Here is a 17,273-nt window from a genome sequence, read left to right on the forward strand (position 1 = left end):
CCCTGTGCTGCTTCTCCAGGATATCAGCCCTGGAGTAAAGTTGCTATGTCATGGGCTGAGAGCAGCTCCAGAGTAGACATTGCCAGGGTGTTCCTCCAAGTGCTAATTTATACTCACATAAGCCTCGCTGTCTTGGGGAGCTGGGGGCCAGGTGCACAATTATAGTAACTCAACACTTGGATAATGTACTTCATTTAATAAACCACTGTGAGGTAGGCAGAGCAGGATTATTCACCGTTGTCAGCAACCTTCTGAACAAAGAATCTGAGACTCGGAGCTACTCCACGTGGGTCCCCATGGCAGAGCGCTAGGATTTCAGGTGAGGGGCAGGGCAAACAACCCCAGTGTGTCAGACTAGGGTGGTGGTCTCCTTATGCAATGTTAATTTCTCTCTGTCCCCTCCCCCTCGCAGCTGCCTCATACCTTACTTAAGCACAGATCACAGTTTACCCCGTCAGCTTTCTGAGGGAACAACACAATAAAAGCTCACTGGCAGACCATGGAGAGGAGAACCTGAAGAGAGGGTCTCTGTGGTTTGGGCCACTCCACTGGCGGGACGCAGGGCAGAATCTTCTGGACTAGAGTGCCTGGGTGGCTCTGTTGGTTAAGTGTCTGACTCTGGATTTCGGCTCAGGTCATGATCTGTTTGTGATTGAGCCCCGCATCGGGCTCTATGCTGATGACACGGAGTCTTCTTGGGATTCTCTATCTCTGCCACTCCCCTGCTTGAGCACTCTATCTAAAAATAAACAAAAACTTAATTAATTAATAGCTCATAAAAAAAAGAATCTTCTGGACTTCCATATTCCATTTTCCTTGCTGTGGCCGACTTGCCTGTGCACAAAGACCACATCTGATAGTATTTGGGGATCTAAGTTGCTCTAGGAGAGCATGAAAGAAAGGTTTCGCAGACAAGTCCGAGGCAGGAACTGTGCACACACCCAAGGAAGGAGGTACAGTGGGAGAGGCATTTACATTCCTCGACTCCAAGGAACGGTCATCCAGGCACCCAGTCCCTCCCTCCAGGCGGCACCTCGGAGGAGGGGGCAACCATGTGCCCCTTGCTTAGCATGGAGTGTGGTCCTGGAGCAGCGCTTAGGCATGAGGGGTGCCTCTGCAGAGGCCTGTCCCAATAAGGCCCGGGGGGGTCTAGTGGGGCACCCCTCCCGCTGCAGAGGGCGGCTGGGCTGCTGCCCCGGGCAGAGGCAAACCGAAGGGAGGCGGTGTGCCCACACCTGTGGCGTACTCCTGACACAAACTTTTGACACTGGGCGGGCCAGCCGTCTCCCCGTGTTTGGTACCGCCGTCCCCTCGCACTCACGGCTTTCCTTTCCAACACACACCTTCCAACAGTGAGCTGGGACACTGAAGATGAGGTGAGGCAGTTTAGCCTCGCTCTCCCCGCCCCCATCCGGCCCTCCAGTCACCAGATGTAGGTGTGGTGACTGGCGGCTTGGCGGTGTGACCTCAGAGTTTCCTCTTCTGAAAAATGGGGATCTGCAGACGGCTGTCGAGGAAGCTGCCACCACTTGTCCTCCAGGCTCTCCTCCTCAGCTCGACGGGTTCAGCTCTCTCAAGACTTAGCGCTATATGGGTCCCTTCTTCCCTGGAGACCTACCGCCCAGTTCCTAATTAGAGCGCCGTGTTCCTCAGGAAATAGGTGAGCAGAACCGCAGAAGGAAGCTTGCTTTCTTCTTTGACCTCCTGCTGGTTGGGGGCAGTTTCTTCAGTAATGGCAAGGCACCAGATAGATGCCCTGGAAATCTGACCCACCCATCTGGGGCGACAAGACAGAGACGGATGGCAGAGCAAGGTCAGGAATTAACTTTCAGGGATTCTCGGGACTCCGGGGACCAGCCAGGAAGTGTCCTTGGGCCCGTCTCCTTAGTCACTCAAGTCACGGCCCGGGGGCCCTCAGCGCCCCTGCCCAGGTGCCTCTTGGCAGTGACTCAGTCTTTCCACTTCCCACACACGTTTTCCGTGACAATTCCCGACTCCCGGATAAAGCGAAATCATTTCCTTTGGGGTTGGGCAGAATAGTTTTCACTAAATGTGGACGTGAAGAGCTAGATAAAATACTGTACACTTGTTCTGAAACACTGTAGGCTATACATTATCTGCTGCAAAGCAGTTTTTTTTATAAAAAAAAATTTTTTTTTTTTTTTTTGAGAGAGAGAAGGAGGGAGGGAGGGGAGTGGGAGGGGCAGAGAGAGAGGGAGACACAGAATCTGAAGCAGCCTCCAGGATCTGAGATGTCAGCACAGAGCACAATGCGGGACTCGAAACCACCAACTGTGAAATCATGACCTGAGCCAAAGTCGGACGCTTCACCGACTGGCCACCCACATGCCCCCCAAAAAGGAGATTTTTGATAGAACACGGTAACACCCTTGTCGGCCCTACCACCCAGCCTGGCCTCACCAAGAAAGGCATTCGCTGAGACAACTCCGAGGCCTTAGACAGCGAGGTAGGAACAGCCCGGGACAAGTGGCAACACTGGCTGGGAAGGTAGGTCCCACTAAGGGCACAGATGGGGCTCAGACAGGAGTACAGGCAACCAAGAGAAAGGCCCAAGGGTGGTCTCTGCCTGCCTCAAGCGCCCCCAGGAGCACCCACCTCACCCCCTCCAGATTTCAACACCAGCTGAATCATGCAGGCCTGCTCATTAGTGGCTGGGCCATTTCCTCTGTGTGAGCACCCTAGTCCTCTGCTGGGTCCCTGGCTGGCAGCAGGGGCTCATTCAGCGCGCTGCAGATGGCCCGGCAGGGGTGAGAAGGCTCCTGTCTCTAAGGGCCTGGCTTACCCTTACGAGAAACAGCCATTCGTGCCCGTGCCCAAGCACCGGTCTCGCTGGCCAGTTCCTTCCCCTTGGAACTGATCCACAACAGTAAGTGAACATACGGGTCAGAGGAGTCTGGGAGAGGAGACAACATACAGTCTATAAGTGGGTTTCCAAGTTGTTAAAACAAGCACAGGATCCTAGGAGGTGGAGAGCACCTCTTCCTAGACCAGGGGTCCCTGCCACTACATTCCTGGCCACTGTCAGATTTCAGGGTGGGGAACGGGCCTCCGGGAGCTGCCCATTCTGTCCTGGAAGAGCCCGGAGACTTCACAGTCCTTTCTGACACACAGCTCAGTTCTAGCTCTGTGGTCCAATTAAAAAACCCAATTTATTATCAAAAACTCAAGTCCAAATAAAAACAGAATAGTGTGAAAGATCTGATGTATTCCTCACCCAGGTCCAACAATTATCAACACATGGCCCATCTCCTTCCATCCCTGAGCCCACCCACTCCTTAGTGACAATTTTAAAGACCAAACGGAGAAAAGCCTGTCGGTTTATTACAAACAACTGAGTGTTGCAGGTACCGCTGGTTTTCGGACCTATCACCTATTCCTAATTCCACCCCCCATCTTCCACAACAGGTTTTTCCAGCCTCCCCTACAGCCGGGGGCAGTCAGATGAGCCAGCCGTGGCCAGTGACACATACATGAAAGGCTGCTGTGAAGCTGCTTTGAAAAGTCTCACTGTAGGATACATGTGTGTGCACATACACACATGTGCACGTGTACTAACCAGAGGAAGCCGCTTCATCAATATGATGAACTTATTCAACACAAGTGGCTTTTTTTTTTTTTTTAAGATTTTTTATTTTTATGTAATCTCTACACCCAACCTGGGGCTCAAATTTACAACCTTGAGATCAAGAGTTGCACACTCTACCAACTGAGCCAGCCGGACGCCCCAATACAGGCAGCTCTTAAAGAGGTTACATGCAGATCAAGAGGGAGACGGCTGAAGTCAAGGCAAATGAAACTATTTGAAATGTGAAAGTCAGGATGCACAAAGGCGGGAGGAAGGGCATCTGTTACCAGAATGGTGCAAATAGCTATGCATTCCCTGACAGGCTGCCAGATTCTGTCAAAAGGGGGTTAAGCTGGAGGGGCTTTTGATCTTTTTTACTGGCTGCTTGGGATTTTCCACGTGGCACAAGGCACACGGTTGCAGGGTGTCAAGAAGGCTCCCGTGTGGCTTGGATAGTAAAGAGTGGGGTTCGCTTCCTTTTGCTGTTTTGATATAAAAGAACCCAACTGCCTCTGCTTGCTGCAGCCTGCCTGGTCGACAGGGAGGGGCGGGGTGGGGCTCTGACAAGCACAGCACCTCCTGAAACCTGGTGGCTAGGGGTGGCCACTCGTGACGGGCCTGGTGTTGGCTTTGCCAGGCTGGCCACCAGGCTGCTTCTTGAGGGGCTCTCTAGAAGACACGTGGATGTGTAAAAAGTCACCGAGTACAGATTAGATGTGTGCGGTACATCTGCTGAGAGAACACTCGCTAGGTCAAGAGTTAGCTGAAAGGAACCAACCTTTCTGCAGCCGTAATTTCAATCCACGGCAGGCACAGCCGGAGAAGCCGGTGTGAGGGCTGGATCACGAGCACAAACTGAAGGGCAATGCACCGGCCGGCCGTGGTGCTCACCACATCTGACTTCTCTCTCCACGCCCTGGGGCAAAGCAAGAACAGCAAACCCACCGGCACAAAGAACCCAGTGTGCTCTTGCTGCTACTGTCTTAATCTCTCGGAGGCTTCAAAGGTGTGAACATTTGCTAAAGAAGAAAGACCCTAACTTACAATGGGCTCAGCACCATTTATTCTGTAGGATTCCAGGTCGTTTTGCAAGCCAGACGAGGAGCTGGCTCATGTGTTGCTGACGCGGTGGTGTGGTGGCTGAGACAAAGAACCAAAGAACCGTTTGAGGGAGTAGTGCTGGAGGCCATCAGGACCCAGAAGGTGATGATGCCCAGAAGATGCCCCACGGCAGGATGTGCATCTCTGCCTCGGCTGTGGCTCCTGTAGGACCGGATGTCCATGCCCTAACCAAAGCGCTGGCTTGTCTTACCTTAAAGGACTTTCCTTCACTCCTGCATCCTGTGCAGGACCGTAACTGAGGCCTCACCTACTCTGATGCTGGCCCGAAGGGCTGTATTATCACGTTTAGAGTTTTTTAACCGAGTGGATATGAACAGACGATGGGTTCAAACGTAGCCAGTAAACTACCTTTCTGAGTGACAAGGTCCATGACCCCATATGGTGTGGAGGATCAGGCCTTGGTTACCATGAGCTTCTGACCCCATATTTGAGGATTGGATGGGGGACCCCAGGTGTGTCATAGCTCATCTCAACCCGATGAGGTACTGGTGTTACTCAAACCATTTATAGACCAGAAAACGAAGGCTCAGAAAGCCAAGCTGTGGTCAAGGTCACATCTGTTAGATGTCCAGGCAGGCACTGGCTCCCAGTCTTTGAAACCCTACCTTTCCCTAAACCTGTCCATGTTACTCAGGATGCCCAGACACCACCACCCCCCCACCGAAAAGCAAGTTGTGGGGTTTACTGCTTTATTACTATGAAGTCTGGAATTTCAGATTTCCTAAGGAAAGTCTTTCAGAGTCTTCTTTGACAAACAAAAAAGGAATTATTGAGGTGGGAGCACATCTTAAACTGACCTGAACTCTAGGAAGAGGAAAAAGGCCGAAGGGGGAAAATCTCCCGAATTCAACAGCAGCCTGTGCTTATTTTCAGCCTGACTGTATACTGGTAAATAGGAACCCTGTTCAGGAGAGAGAAAGAGATCCGGAGAGAAGCTCCAGCGGAACAAGAACCAAACTGCCCAGGGACCTGGGGCTCCACTCACACAAGTGAGCCTCCCTCCCTCGGGCTTTGGGGCAGGGCCAACTTCAGAAAGGGCCCCAGAAATTCACACCCAGGCCGGTCAGCTCTGTTCCCCAGGGCTTTCCGTGTGGCCTTCACAGCGGAGTCAAGGGAAGGCCAGTGGGGCCCTCATCTTTGCCAGCCTCTTGTAGGACCAACTTTTATTTTTATTTTTGTAAGGACAAACTTTTAAAGGTAAAATGAATGAAACCATGTGAGGTCAAGATACAAAGACAGAAAGTTCAACGTAGAAAAAAGACCTTGTTGGGAAACAGGTGATGAGAAACACCGGAAACATTTCACAGACGCACAAGAAGCTCACATTGTAAACAGGATTAAGCTGCTACTGATTTCCCCCTATAACATCAGGGTTTCATTTTGCTCAGCCTGAGATCTCGCTCGATTTCAAACTGCCTGTGGTCCACTCGGTCTAGAAAAGCCTTCCGTTCGATGTACCTAGAAGAAAATATAAAATGTTTGTCAGAAGAATCCTGTAGGAGAACAATGCCTCCCCCACACTGTCCCATCCCCCCAGGTGGGAACGGTCCACCTGGCCGGCAGGATCACCGCTTATAGTGCATACAAACAAATGACCAAGTGACCACCTGCGACTCTCTTAGGAACATCCAAACCACAGGCATTTGGTCTAAACAAGGACGCTTCTGGTTCAGATGTCGTTGAAAGTAAAATGAAAAAGAGAAAGCAACAATTCATCCACGGCTTGGCTGCTGGGCAGTTTTGTAACAAGGTTTTAGGGACAGAACACAGGCTTAGTTGAGCAACGTTCAGTGGGTAGCTCTGTTACACATTAGCTAAGCCACACTGGTCAAGGACTGAAGATCTCGAAGCCTCATTTTTCTCAATGGCAAAACAGTGATGCCGTGTTTCCTGGTCTTAGTGGTGTGCTGGGTTGGTGGGGGAGAGAGAGAGCTATGCATCCTGCTTGTGTATAGTACAGCAAAATGGGAAAAAAGGCTCAGCTGAAAATGGAAGGAACAGGGTCTTTGTGGAAACTACTTCCTGGGGCTGAGGTGAAGCTCAAGAGGGCACCCAAAGCACTCACTTTATGGGAATCCCACTGCCAGGGCACCTAGGTGGCTCAGGTGGTTGAGGGTCGGACTCTGGCTCAGGTCATGATCTCATGGTTCGTGAGTTCAAGCCTCTCATCTGGCTTGCTGCTGACAGTACAGAGCCCACTTCACATCCCCTGTCCCCCTGTGTTTCTGCCCATCCCTGCTCAGGCTCTCTCTCAAAAATAAAAATTAGTAATATAAACATTAAAAAAAAAAAAAAAGGGATTCCACTGACTTCAGCCCCTGACTTCAGCCCCCTCCTTCCTTCCCTGCTTATCTCCGGTGCCCTCTGCCCAACTGGGTCCAGAAAGGCCTCCCTGAAGTGCCTCTAAGGGAAGGAGAGTCAGCGTAGCTGCCCACATACATACAGGGGCCCTTAAAAGGTCAGTGCTGTGCGCCCTAACGGGGCCAGGTTCGGCAGACACAGCTTCCCCACGTCTTCCCAAGCAGGCTGAGAAGGAGGTGCAAGGCAGAAGCCGGCAGCAGAGGAGAGGCTGGCAGCTTAATGAGACACAGCTGCATTTTAATGCACCTTCGCGCCATAAAGGGGGTTGCGTCTCACCCGGGGGGGGGGGGGGGGCCTGTGCTGCTAATTAATCTACTGAGAGAGCAAAACTGTCATTGAAAGTGGGAGACATAATTGAATCTCTGCACTAATTTTTCTTTTGTTGCACTGTGTAAAATGTGCATCTGTCATTACAAGGTCATTGTGTTTAGGGTGAGAATGTTACCAGGTTCAGGAGCCCGTGTTCCTTTGCTGAGTTCAGGCCCTGCCTTCCCTCCTGCGGTCCATCCCATCTGCTTTCCAGCCTAAGGCTGTGGCCACCAGCCCGATGCCTTACTGCAGAGACGGAGGTGGCTCTGAGTTCAAACCCTGACTCTGCCACTTGCTGTGTGACTCTGGGGAAACCACATAACTTTGCCAATTGTTTCCTAATCTGCCAAGAAAAGAAAGAAAAATGGATAATCATTCCTACTCTGAAGGGCCGCTGTGTGGACTGAATGAAACAGTGTACACATAACACCTAGCAGAGCAGGTGCTCAATAAAATGGCAGCTAATGTTGTCACCATCATTTTGGGAGGCCGGCTTCTGCCAGGGTCCCGAGGACAAAGGATCCAAGAGGTGCAGTCAGCTCTCTTGATGGGTATGATCAGCGACGAGTAACTACCCACTTGGTCAGGGATCAGGAACTAAGCTGCTGTGTCTAAACCACCAACCAGAGGCCAGAATGGCTGGAAACAGCAGCAGAGCCTGCTCTTGGGTTTGATATAAGTCCTCAGGGTCAGGCCACCAGATTTAGTGAGTGAAATACAGGATGCCTGGTTAAATGTGAATTTCAGATTCCCTGACAGACAGGAAAGCCACAGACACCGTGGATCCCCTTTTGATAAAAGGGAGAAGACAGGGCAGACTGGTAGGGAAGCAGACATGCGACAGAACGAGCTCACCTGCCATCTATCACCAAGGGGCCCGTGACTCTCCAGAGGGGTCAGCTAACCAATATCGACGAAAGGGCTCTGCCACACTACAGCCATCATCACCCCTCACCTTACTCCACCCGCCCTGGGTTAAGATCGAGATGGGAATCAGTGTTTTGACAGCTCTAACTAAATGACCCTCGAAGTTCAGCAAAAAAAGGGGGTGAACCATAGTCAGAGAGGAATTTAGGGCATGTTGCAAGAGAGCCATCACCTGGTGCTACCTGTCAGAGAGTGCCTGGAGGCAAGGAAGGGGAAGTACAAGGCTTTGAGCACTTGTGGTCTTCCAGATTTTCCTTTAAAGAGGAAGTAATACTTAAATTAGGATGCTCACTGAGCACGAATGATGGCCTTGCAGGTTCCCAGAAGCTGTGCTAGGTCCAGCTGACCTTGACACAATCGAGTGAAGCCAAGCTGGGTGCTGTACAGGCAGCTGCAGGCAGAGTTCAGGTTTAGGGAAGGATTCAGGCAGCCAAGAGGGGCACATGTGCAGAACACAACTGTATTCTCAAGGGCAACTCAGACAAAAGTCATCAAGGCAGGCCTGGCAACTTTATTTCCCCATTCACAGCCATCGGCAGCTGCTAACAGGATCCAGCCGAGAGCCAGCCAGGAACAAAATTTCTATTGGACATGGACTCCCCCCCCCCCCACTCCACCTGCCAAAAGACAGGAAAGGTGCAGAGGATAAGAGCAGCTCTGATATTTACTATGTATGTTTGACTGTGGGCAAGACACTTAAATTCTGTGCCGTATTTTTCTTTTCTGTAAAGCAGGAAAAAAAATGACAATACCCTTGACAAAGCAGTGAGCCTGTGAGAAGTGCTTTGTAAACAATAAAACAAAAACAGCTGAGCACTGAGGGGTTCTTGCTTCCCACTTCTTTAAAAAAAATTGTATCTTTAATGTTTTATTTATTTTTGAGAGAGAGAGAGACAGAGTATGAGCGGGGGGGAGGCAGAGAGAGCAGGAGACAGAATCCACGAAGCAGGCTCCAGGCTCTGAGCTGTCAGCACAGAGCCCTACATAGAGCTCGAACCCGTGAACCACGGGATCATGACCTGAGCCAAAGTCAGACACTTAACCGACTAAGCCACCCAGGTGCCCCGCTTGCTTCCCACTTCTGACTTAACTGTATCATTACAAAGCCTCAAAACCTGGGACAGCTGGAACAGGAACTAAGAGACCAAGAGCAAGGGGTTGGGGGGAAGGCCACCTCCTCCAAAGTGGTCCAGGTAGATGGCCTATTTAAACGGAGCCTCAGGAAATTTCAGGCACCTTAAGCAGGTTACAGTCTCAGAACAGAACCACCAGCTGACAAGCGCAATGGCACTTTTCTGGCCTGTGCCCAGCACTCCTGGGGGACCCAGCCTGACTGGGCCTAGTCCACTGGGAAGCCAGGGGTGGGGCGGGGCCATCGTCCCTTCCTGCTACTATTGCTCTATGTGGCCCATTTAAGAGGAAGCAGCTCCTTACTTTCATTAATAAAACATGCTAACAGCATCAAACCCTAAGGGATTCTCTAGCTTTTCCTTTCAGAACCAGGTTAGATACAACAGGCTCTGACATCTTTTTGATCTTTCAACCCAAATTACTCTTCTGGTACCAGCTGTTTGAGGTCCAGGCCAGCAAGGAGGGAGGGAAAAATGGCAGAAGGCAAGAGAAGGGTAGAAAGTGCTTCTAGGGAATATGTTGGTACCTACTCACTCCTTAGGTACCCACGCTGCAAAGGAAGGATGGCCCTCCACCCGCCCCAGAAATCAGAGGCCTTTGAGGGTGGGACGGCCCACTGGGCGGGCTGTCCCAGTCTTCCGCCAGCGAGAGGCCTCCTACCCACCAGTCAGGGAAAGAGCACAGGGAGGTGCCAGGACAGGTGAAGCAGGTACACGGTGATGTGACTGATGGTTCCCGGGGCGGGGGGGGGGGGGAGGGGTTCCTACTCTAGAGAGTGGCACTCGAGTGACAAGTAAGAGCCATCGTGGAGGAGGACCTGGAGGAGCCCTACAGAGGCTGAGCTGTCATGGGCAGGGGAGAAGGGGATATGAGGTGGGCAAGGGAAAGCTCACGAAGGGCTTACAATGCCAGGGTAAGCTGAACCCTGACTGCAAGTGCTACTGGAGGGCTTCCAGCAGGGAAGAGAGGAAAAATGGCTCATACACAAAAACCGTTTTAGCTGCTATTGGGGAGAAAGGAGGGAAGGGTACAGAAAGAGAAACAGGGAGCCCAGCAGACATCTGTGGCTTATGCTGGAATAGGGGCAGTGGGGCCAGGTAAAGCGACGGACTGATATATTTTACGAGACAATGGTCTATTGGACTTTCAGGAAGTGAGCAGAAAGAGGAAATCAAGGATGACTCCTAGGTTTTTCTTTTAACGGGTGGATCGGTGGTGATGGTGCCGTTTTCTGAGAAGTCTGAGGAAGGAGTCTACGGAAGGAAGGCAAGTATTCGGTCTTGGGTGTTAAATCTGATGTGTGTCTTGCACACGCAAACGGAGATGTCAACCCGACAGGTGATACGGGAGTCTGGAGCTCGGCGGAATGGTCAGGCAGGGGAGAGCTTTTCTGGGAGCCGTCGGCAGACAGTGGTACCTAAGCTGTGGAACTAGTGAGCTCTCCTGGGGGAGGTGGGGTGTGGGGCGAATGTGAGGACAGACGGCTGCCTGGCTCAGCCCTGGAACTTCCCAAGTTTAAAAGCCCAGAGAAGGAAGAGGCTAGCCAGGGAGACTGGGAGGAGATGCCACCGAGCTGTATCTGCCACCTCTGTGGAAAGCATTCCTGAAAGTTGGGCAGGGATACACCAGGAGGGAATTTGAAGGAGTAAGGCCCCTCCCTGATGGGGTGCGGTCAGTAATGGCAGATGGGAGAAAGAAGAGTGAGCCGAGGACTCACTATATTTATAAACACCCCAGACATCTCCCCTTCAACTCGAGAGGTACACTGAAGAGTTTCTACTTTAGAGGTGAAGAAATGGGCTAAAGCACATAGCAGGCTGGTAGTAGCGCGAGATTTGAATTCAATTTCAATTCAGTTTTACCGTAAAATGTAAAACACACACTAAAGTGTACGAAACGGGCAAGGCAAACGAATCATCATCGAGCGAACGCTCACGCGGCCATCGCCAGGTCAAGGCTCGGAATGCTGGTGGCCTGGAGGAGGCCCCTGCGTCACTCGTCCAACAGCGCCAGCCCAGCCAGGTGCGAGCTTGCTTGCCTTTGAAGTTTCTGTTCCCTCGACATTATGGTCTAGTTGTGCCTAATTCTGAACTTGACAGAAGTAGACTTATAGTGTGAATTCTTTTGCGACTTGCTTCTTTCACAAAATGACTTAGTGGACAGCACTGCTTTTGCCTGTTTTTGACCTTTATATAAATGGGATCAAACTGCATGAACTTCTCTGCAATATTACGTTGCTGAAATTTATCCATGTTCATTCCAATTACTACAGAGTACCCCAGTGTGAGAACTGCTAAAGAAAACCTCAGGCCCAAAATGGTGTCACTTAGGTTAAGGCCCCAGGTCAGTAAACCCAGACTTAATACCTAACCTAACTGCAGTTTCAACCCCCTAGGAATGTAACCTTTAACCGGTCAGTCAGGAATTTTCTGGTCAGCACCAATAAGGTAATCTGTCACATGGGCCTTCTTTATCTGCCAAAGAAAGATGAGGTAATCCACCTATTAGAACCATTTTGTCATCAAATGGAGGTGACCTCACCTGAAATAACCCTTTTTTGCTTATGACTTCCTTGTCCTGCCTTTAAAAACCCTTTCCTTTCTGTAGCCCTCTACATGGTAGACGGGAGGCTGCCCAATTCACGAGCCGTTTAATAAAGCCAATTCGACCTTCATACTTTGTCTACTGCATTACTGACAGATATCTGAGTTGCCTCCAGTTTGGGGATATTATGAAAGGTACTATCACTGCCATCTTCACACCTGTCTTTGGGGAACACACAACTGAATTTCTGCTAGGAACACGGTTGGTGTGGGGCTGCTGAGTTGCAAGAAGTGACCACGCTTCGGTGGTTAATGCCAAGAGGGACATTCAAACATGAGCTGTCGAATCTCCCAGATGCACTGATGTTTTCATCATTACGAGGAGACCTCCTCTTTGTTTCTGGAAATGCTCCTGTCTTTTTTTTTTTTTTTTTTTTAATTTTTTTTTCAATGTTTATTTATTTTTGGGACAGAGAGAGACAGAGCATGAACGGGGGAGGGGCAGAGAGAGGGAGACACAGAATCGGAAACAGGCTCCAGGCTCCGAGCCATCAGCCCAGAGCCCGACGCGGGGCTCGAACTCACGGACCGCGAGATCGTGACCTGGCTGAAGTCGGACGCTTAACCGACTGCGCCACCCAGGCGCCCCAATGCTCCTGTCTTAAAGTCTATTTTGTCTAATATCAGCACAGCTCCATCAGCTTTCTTCTGGTTAGTGGCTACTTGATTTATCTGGTCTCCCATCTTTTTATTCTCACCAATTCTGCATCCCGCTGTTCTGATGTGTCTCTTTTAACCAGTAAATTAGTTGTTTTTTATTTTCTAATTCAATGTGTCAATCCCTGTCTCTTCACTGGAGCGTTTAGTTTATTGACATTTAATGAAATGTCAATGGAAGTAGCAGACACACATGTTAAAACAGACCTGGTCCTGTGCCTGCAGTTTCTCAAGGTACCTTGTTTCCTTACATGCATATTTTAAGATGGCAAAATTGCCTTTACATAATTGGACAGTAATAACCCAAAACTGACCAAGCTAGCTTCACATTCTATCAAATCTTTTTAAGGGGGAAGACGTGTTAGCATGTACTGAACTGGAGTTACTATCAAAATATAAAAAGCATGACATGAGCTTTTAATCTCAATCCAATCTTATTTTAATCAAGAATGCAGAACAGAAATATTTTTATCACCAGTTATGATCTGAATTCTTGTATGAGATCAATTTAAATCCGGTACTTGTAAAAAGGTCACAGTCTTCTAAATATATATGGCAGAGGCCAATCATAGGTGCCTCGTTTGAGATGTTATCAAATAGGACTTTTCCCCGTCTTGGTTTCAGCAAAGATCACCTTTATTCCAGGGATATACCTCTTGGGATTCTGCACACATTCCCTCAGAGATTCCCTCCCCTTGAGTCCTTGCTGTTGCTGGCACCTGTGAAGGAGAGTTGGGGGCCTGAGCTGCCTCTGCCCAAGCAGACCTGCAGGTCTGGTTCTTATGCTCCTTCCCTTTTCAGGAGAAATCTTTCCCTTCTCGACATTCCCGGTTTTGAAGTTGGCTCTCTAGTTTCGTGTGTGCTGGAAAGGCTCACCCAGCAGCTGGCTATCTTGCCCTCATCTCTAGAATTTTGATGTTATGGTCTCGTGATTCTCAACCCTGGCTGTGTATCAGAAGCACCTGAGGACTGAGTTAAAGATACAGATACCTGTGACTCCTGATTCAGCAGCTCTGTATGGGGGTGGTGGCCTCGTCACCTCAACTCTGGAAACCACCCCCAGAGGATCCTCACGCTTAACCAAGGTGAGACCCTGGAGCTACAGCATGTTCCCTGGACTAGGGGTTGAGCCCCTTTACTACAACTACAAGAGCTAGGAAAGGCAGGTGAGGGGAGGTGTGGGGGTGGGCACTAGACAGGGAAGGTGAGAACAGCCAGAGGCAGGGCAAAGAAGTCATCAGATCTGCACCGGAAAAACAGAATCAGATCAGCAGAATCAAATGGGGCAGGGGGGCGGGGAGGATCTCAGACAAGGAGGGAAAGCAGAGCACCTAAGAGCTGCATGCTATTAGTAGTTCCCTAACCCAGTTACGTGATTTTCCATTGCCTGAAAAGTCCTCATTGGGCAGATGTCCTTTTAATCTTGTTTTCTCTTCCAGTCTACATTTTATTAACTCTCCCTTATCTTCAACAGCACCACTCCTTACTTTTATAAGACCTCTATTAACTTCAGCAGAACGAACACTGTCCCACCCATACAATCAATATTCAGCGGAGCAATAAAGTTGCACACACTGGCAGATCCCTTGCTGCCTTAGATCAGAAGGCAAATGTGGAGAAGAGGAAAGATCTGTGAGTTACCAGAGCTAAAAAGGCAGGGAGGTCCGGGGCAAGGTCAGAGGCCTTCTCTAGATAACACAGATTCCTGCCCGTGCTGTATTCTGGGCCTTCCCCTTGGGGCGCTTGGGTGGCTCAGTCAGTTGGGTGTCCGACTTCAGCTCAGGTTATGACCTCATGGTTGGTGAGTTCGAGCCCCAAGTCAGGCTCTGCACTGACAACTGACAGCTCAGAGCCTGGAGCCCGCTTTGGATTCTGTGTCTCCCTCCCTCTCTTTCTCTACCATCCCCTGCTTGTGCTCACTCTCACTTTCTCTCTCTCTCTCTCTCTCTCTCTCTCTCAAAAATAAATAAATAAACGTATCCTGGGCCTTCCCCAGGAGGCTTTGGCACTTCTGCCTCTGTCCTGGGGCATTCCATCTTTGACAGACTGACTTAGAAGCCTGATGGTTAAATGAGCTCATGAAGTCACTTAACAAAAAAAATTTTGAACATACTGATCAGCTTCCAGGTTCATTCAAATAATCTTGAGGCCTGATTTAGAAATGTGACCCCCTCCCAATAACCTGTCCTTATTATAACTTAACTTACAAATAACCTGAATGACTACCACTTAATGCATCCTTTTACGTGACAGGGGCTCTGCAAAGGGTTTTATGTACTTCATGTGTGTGATATGTATGTTATACATGTGTTACATGCGTTATCTCATGAGATCCTCACAGTCACCCTGAGTGTGGTATCATGACCCCAATTAACAGTCAAAGGAGCTGAGCCTCAGAAACGCCCAGTATGCTGCAGGGAGAGCCCTTCCTGATGAGGGGGGTGGCGAGGACCCAGAGCTGTCTGACAGCCACATAACACTTCCTTTCACTGTTAGGGGGGCAGGGAGTGATGACCTTGAGCCATGGACCCTGTTCTGTAGTAACTCTGTTTTTTATTTCTTCTGAGATTCCTAAGTGTTCACTGAACACCATCTTTTTTGATAATTCCTCAATACAGAGCCTACGGATGCCCTCTCCGTATTCCACAGTGAAGACGAGGGTGCAAGTGACAGCCTGGGTGCTGTGTGAGGGCCGGTGTGTCGTACAGGTTGAAGCCCCAGCCTGGGCCATAGTGACACGGGCAAAACCAATCCCGCGATAAGGCAACGACATCCGGGCGCTCTGTTGCCTCAGCTCCTGAAGCACTGGGCTAGTCTGGCTTCTCAGAAGGCCAAACCATTCCGATCAGGCCAAGGCTGACACGGCCAGCCAGATCTGACCATGTGACCAAACCAGGGGACTTAGAATTCACGGGAGCAGTCATTCAGGGAGCTTGGCTGGGCAGCTGGGCCGGTGTGACTGGCCCCCAGAGGAGGGCTGCTCTCGTGTCCCCTCCCCCGCTGCCCCTCAGTGTGCTGCTCACCCAGAGGGTCTGCTCCGCATTAGAACAGAGCCTCACCGACAAGCCAAAGTGCTCACATTTTTTGTTTCACTACGAAAAGTGCCTGCCTGCTTACACTAGGCAGCCTGGCTATAATGAATTATTTCCGAGTGTTCAGGATTTTCAGAGGAACGGAATCTACTACTCCTTACCCTTCCTTCCCTCGATTATGGATGGCTAGTTCTTCACCAATGCCCTCCTCCTCCTTGAAGCTCTCCCAGTCCAACTTGGACTTCTCTAGGGTGCTCATCTTCTGCTTCTTAGCTCCAATTTTCCCCAAAAGGCTGGTCATGCCACTTGATCTTTTTAACCTAGGGAAAGCGAAAAAACGAAATGTGTAAACATGTAAGAACAATCATCTCTTGATTCATGGTTTTTCTGATTGTTGCAGGGCTCCCTAGATTTGAGCTTTTTATCTTAATGGAAACCTTTTTTTTGTATTTAGAGTACTTCCTGTCTGGTGTAGAGAACACTTTAAGTAGACCAGAATTCGAATGCACTTTTCCTGCTGAACATCTCTGATGGCTCTAAGGACCTAGGACTAGGAAATCCTAAAGACCTCTGTTTGCTCTGTAGGACAGGTCTCTACTTGCAGAGAGGGAGACGCGCCGCATGATTCAGACACGGCTCTAGAGTCACATGCCTCTGTAGATATTCTGGCTCGGTGTGACCTGAGCCTACTTAACCGCATCTGCCCTGGTTTCCTATAACCTACCAGGTGAATAGTTATTCACAGGGCTGTAGTGTATCTTGGAGGTAAAGTGCTTTAACATAGCACTGGGCACAGAGTAAAGGTGTAACAAATGTCAGCCACCCTGAGTCAGTGTCATCATTTGTGCTCTAAAGCCCCAGGGAACTCCTTTAAGAGAAACAGATCCCAACACTGATGAGCAGAAGTCACAGTATCTTAACAAGACTCTAAGGTCAGTTTCCTTTCGACTCCTGTGAGTCAGGACCCTGGATTTTCCCAGGAGGTGGAGAACATTCCTCACCCTGAAAGGAGGGAGTATACAGCCTGTGTTCTACTTGCTGGTGACACGATCATGGACTGTGGGAGAAACCCCATACGCCCAAGTTCAAGTCTTGGCAGGTCACATGTCTCCAGTCACTGTTAAATGTAGAAGATAAAATAAGGAAAACAGAATGCAGCTAGTTAGTAAGAAGGTGGTATCAGGGCAAAGAACTATGGAAGGAACATGGCCTTTGGTCAAAACACGTTGTATACGACCACACAGGAAACTGAAAGTTACTTTCTGCTTTACTGGGATATGTAGGAGAGTCAAACATGTACAACTTGTATGAGCTAACATCATAAGTCCTACTGATAACATCAGCAGTCATACCTTTCACGTGCCTAGAATGCTAATTCTCCAAGTGCTTCCCTTGCCATTTTCTCATTGTACTCTTACTATGGCCCGTGAAAGAGGACCACTGCATCTCCGAATTGGGGGAGGAACACTCGAGAGGATCTGGTGTCATGCTAACCCTTCTGAAACCCACCTCCCTGCAGCACAGGGCCAGTGAAGGATGGCCCGT

General features: G+C 49.8%; 1 protein-coding gene across 3 annotated transcripts in view; it reads right to left on the reverse strand.

Annotated features, from left to right (window-relative positions):
• Nucleotides 1-5,856: 5,856 nt before the first annotated feature.
• The window catches only part of CFDP1 (craniofacial development protein 1), a 128,675-nt gene continuing 117,258 nt past the window's right edge, over nt 5,857-17,273 (reverse strand). For 2 of the 3 annotated variants that reach the window (XM_040443151.1, XM_040443153.1), the window contains 2 exons: nt 15,890-16,048; nt 5,857-6,166 (listed from right to left, as the gene is read on the reverse strand). In XM_040443151.1, coding sequence (XP_040299085.1) covers nt 6,076-6,166; nt 15,890-16,048 — 250 coding nt within the window. In that variant the 3' untranslated portion in view covers nt 5,857-6,075. The remainder of the gene's footprint in view (nt 6,167-15,889; nt 16,049-17,273) is intronic. The other variant, XM_040443154.1, reaches the window with a different exon arrangement.

The sequence above is a fragment of the Herpailurus yagouaroundi genome, unplaced genomic scaffold, assembly GCF_014898765.1.
Source record: "Herpailurus yagouaroundi ecotype Mexico unplaced genomic scaffold, PumYag 190, whole genome shotgun sequence".
NCBI lineage: Eukaryota > Metazoa > Chordata > Mammalia > Carnivora > Felidae > Herpailurus > Herpailurus yagouaroundi.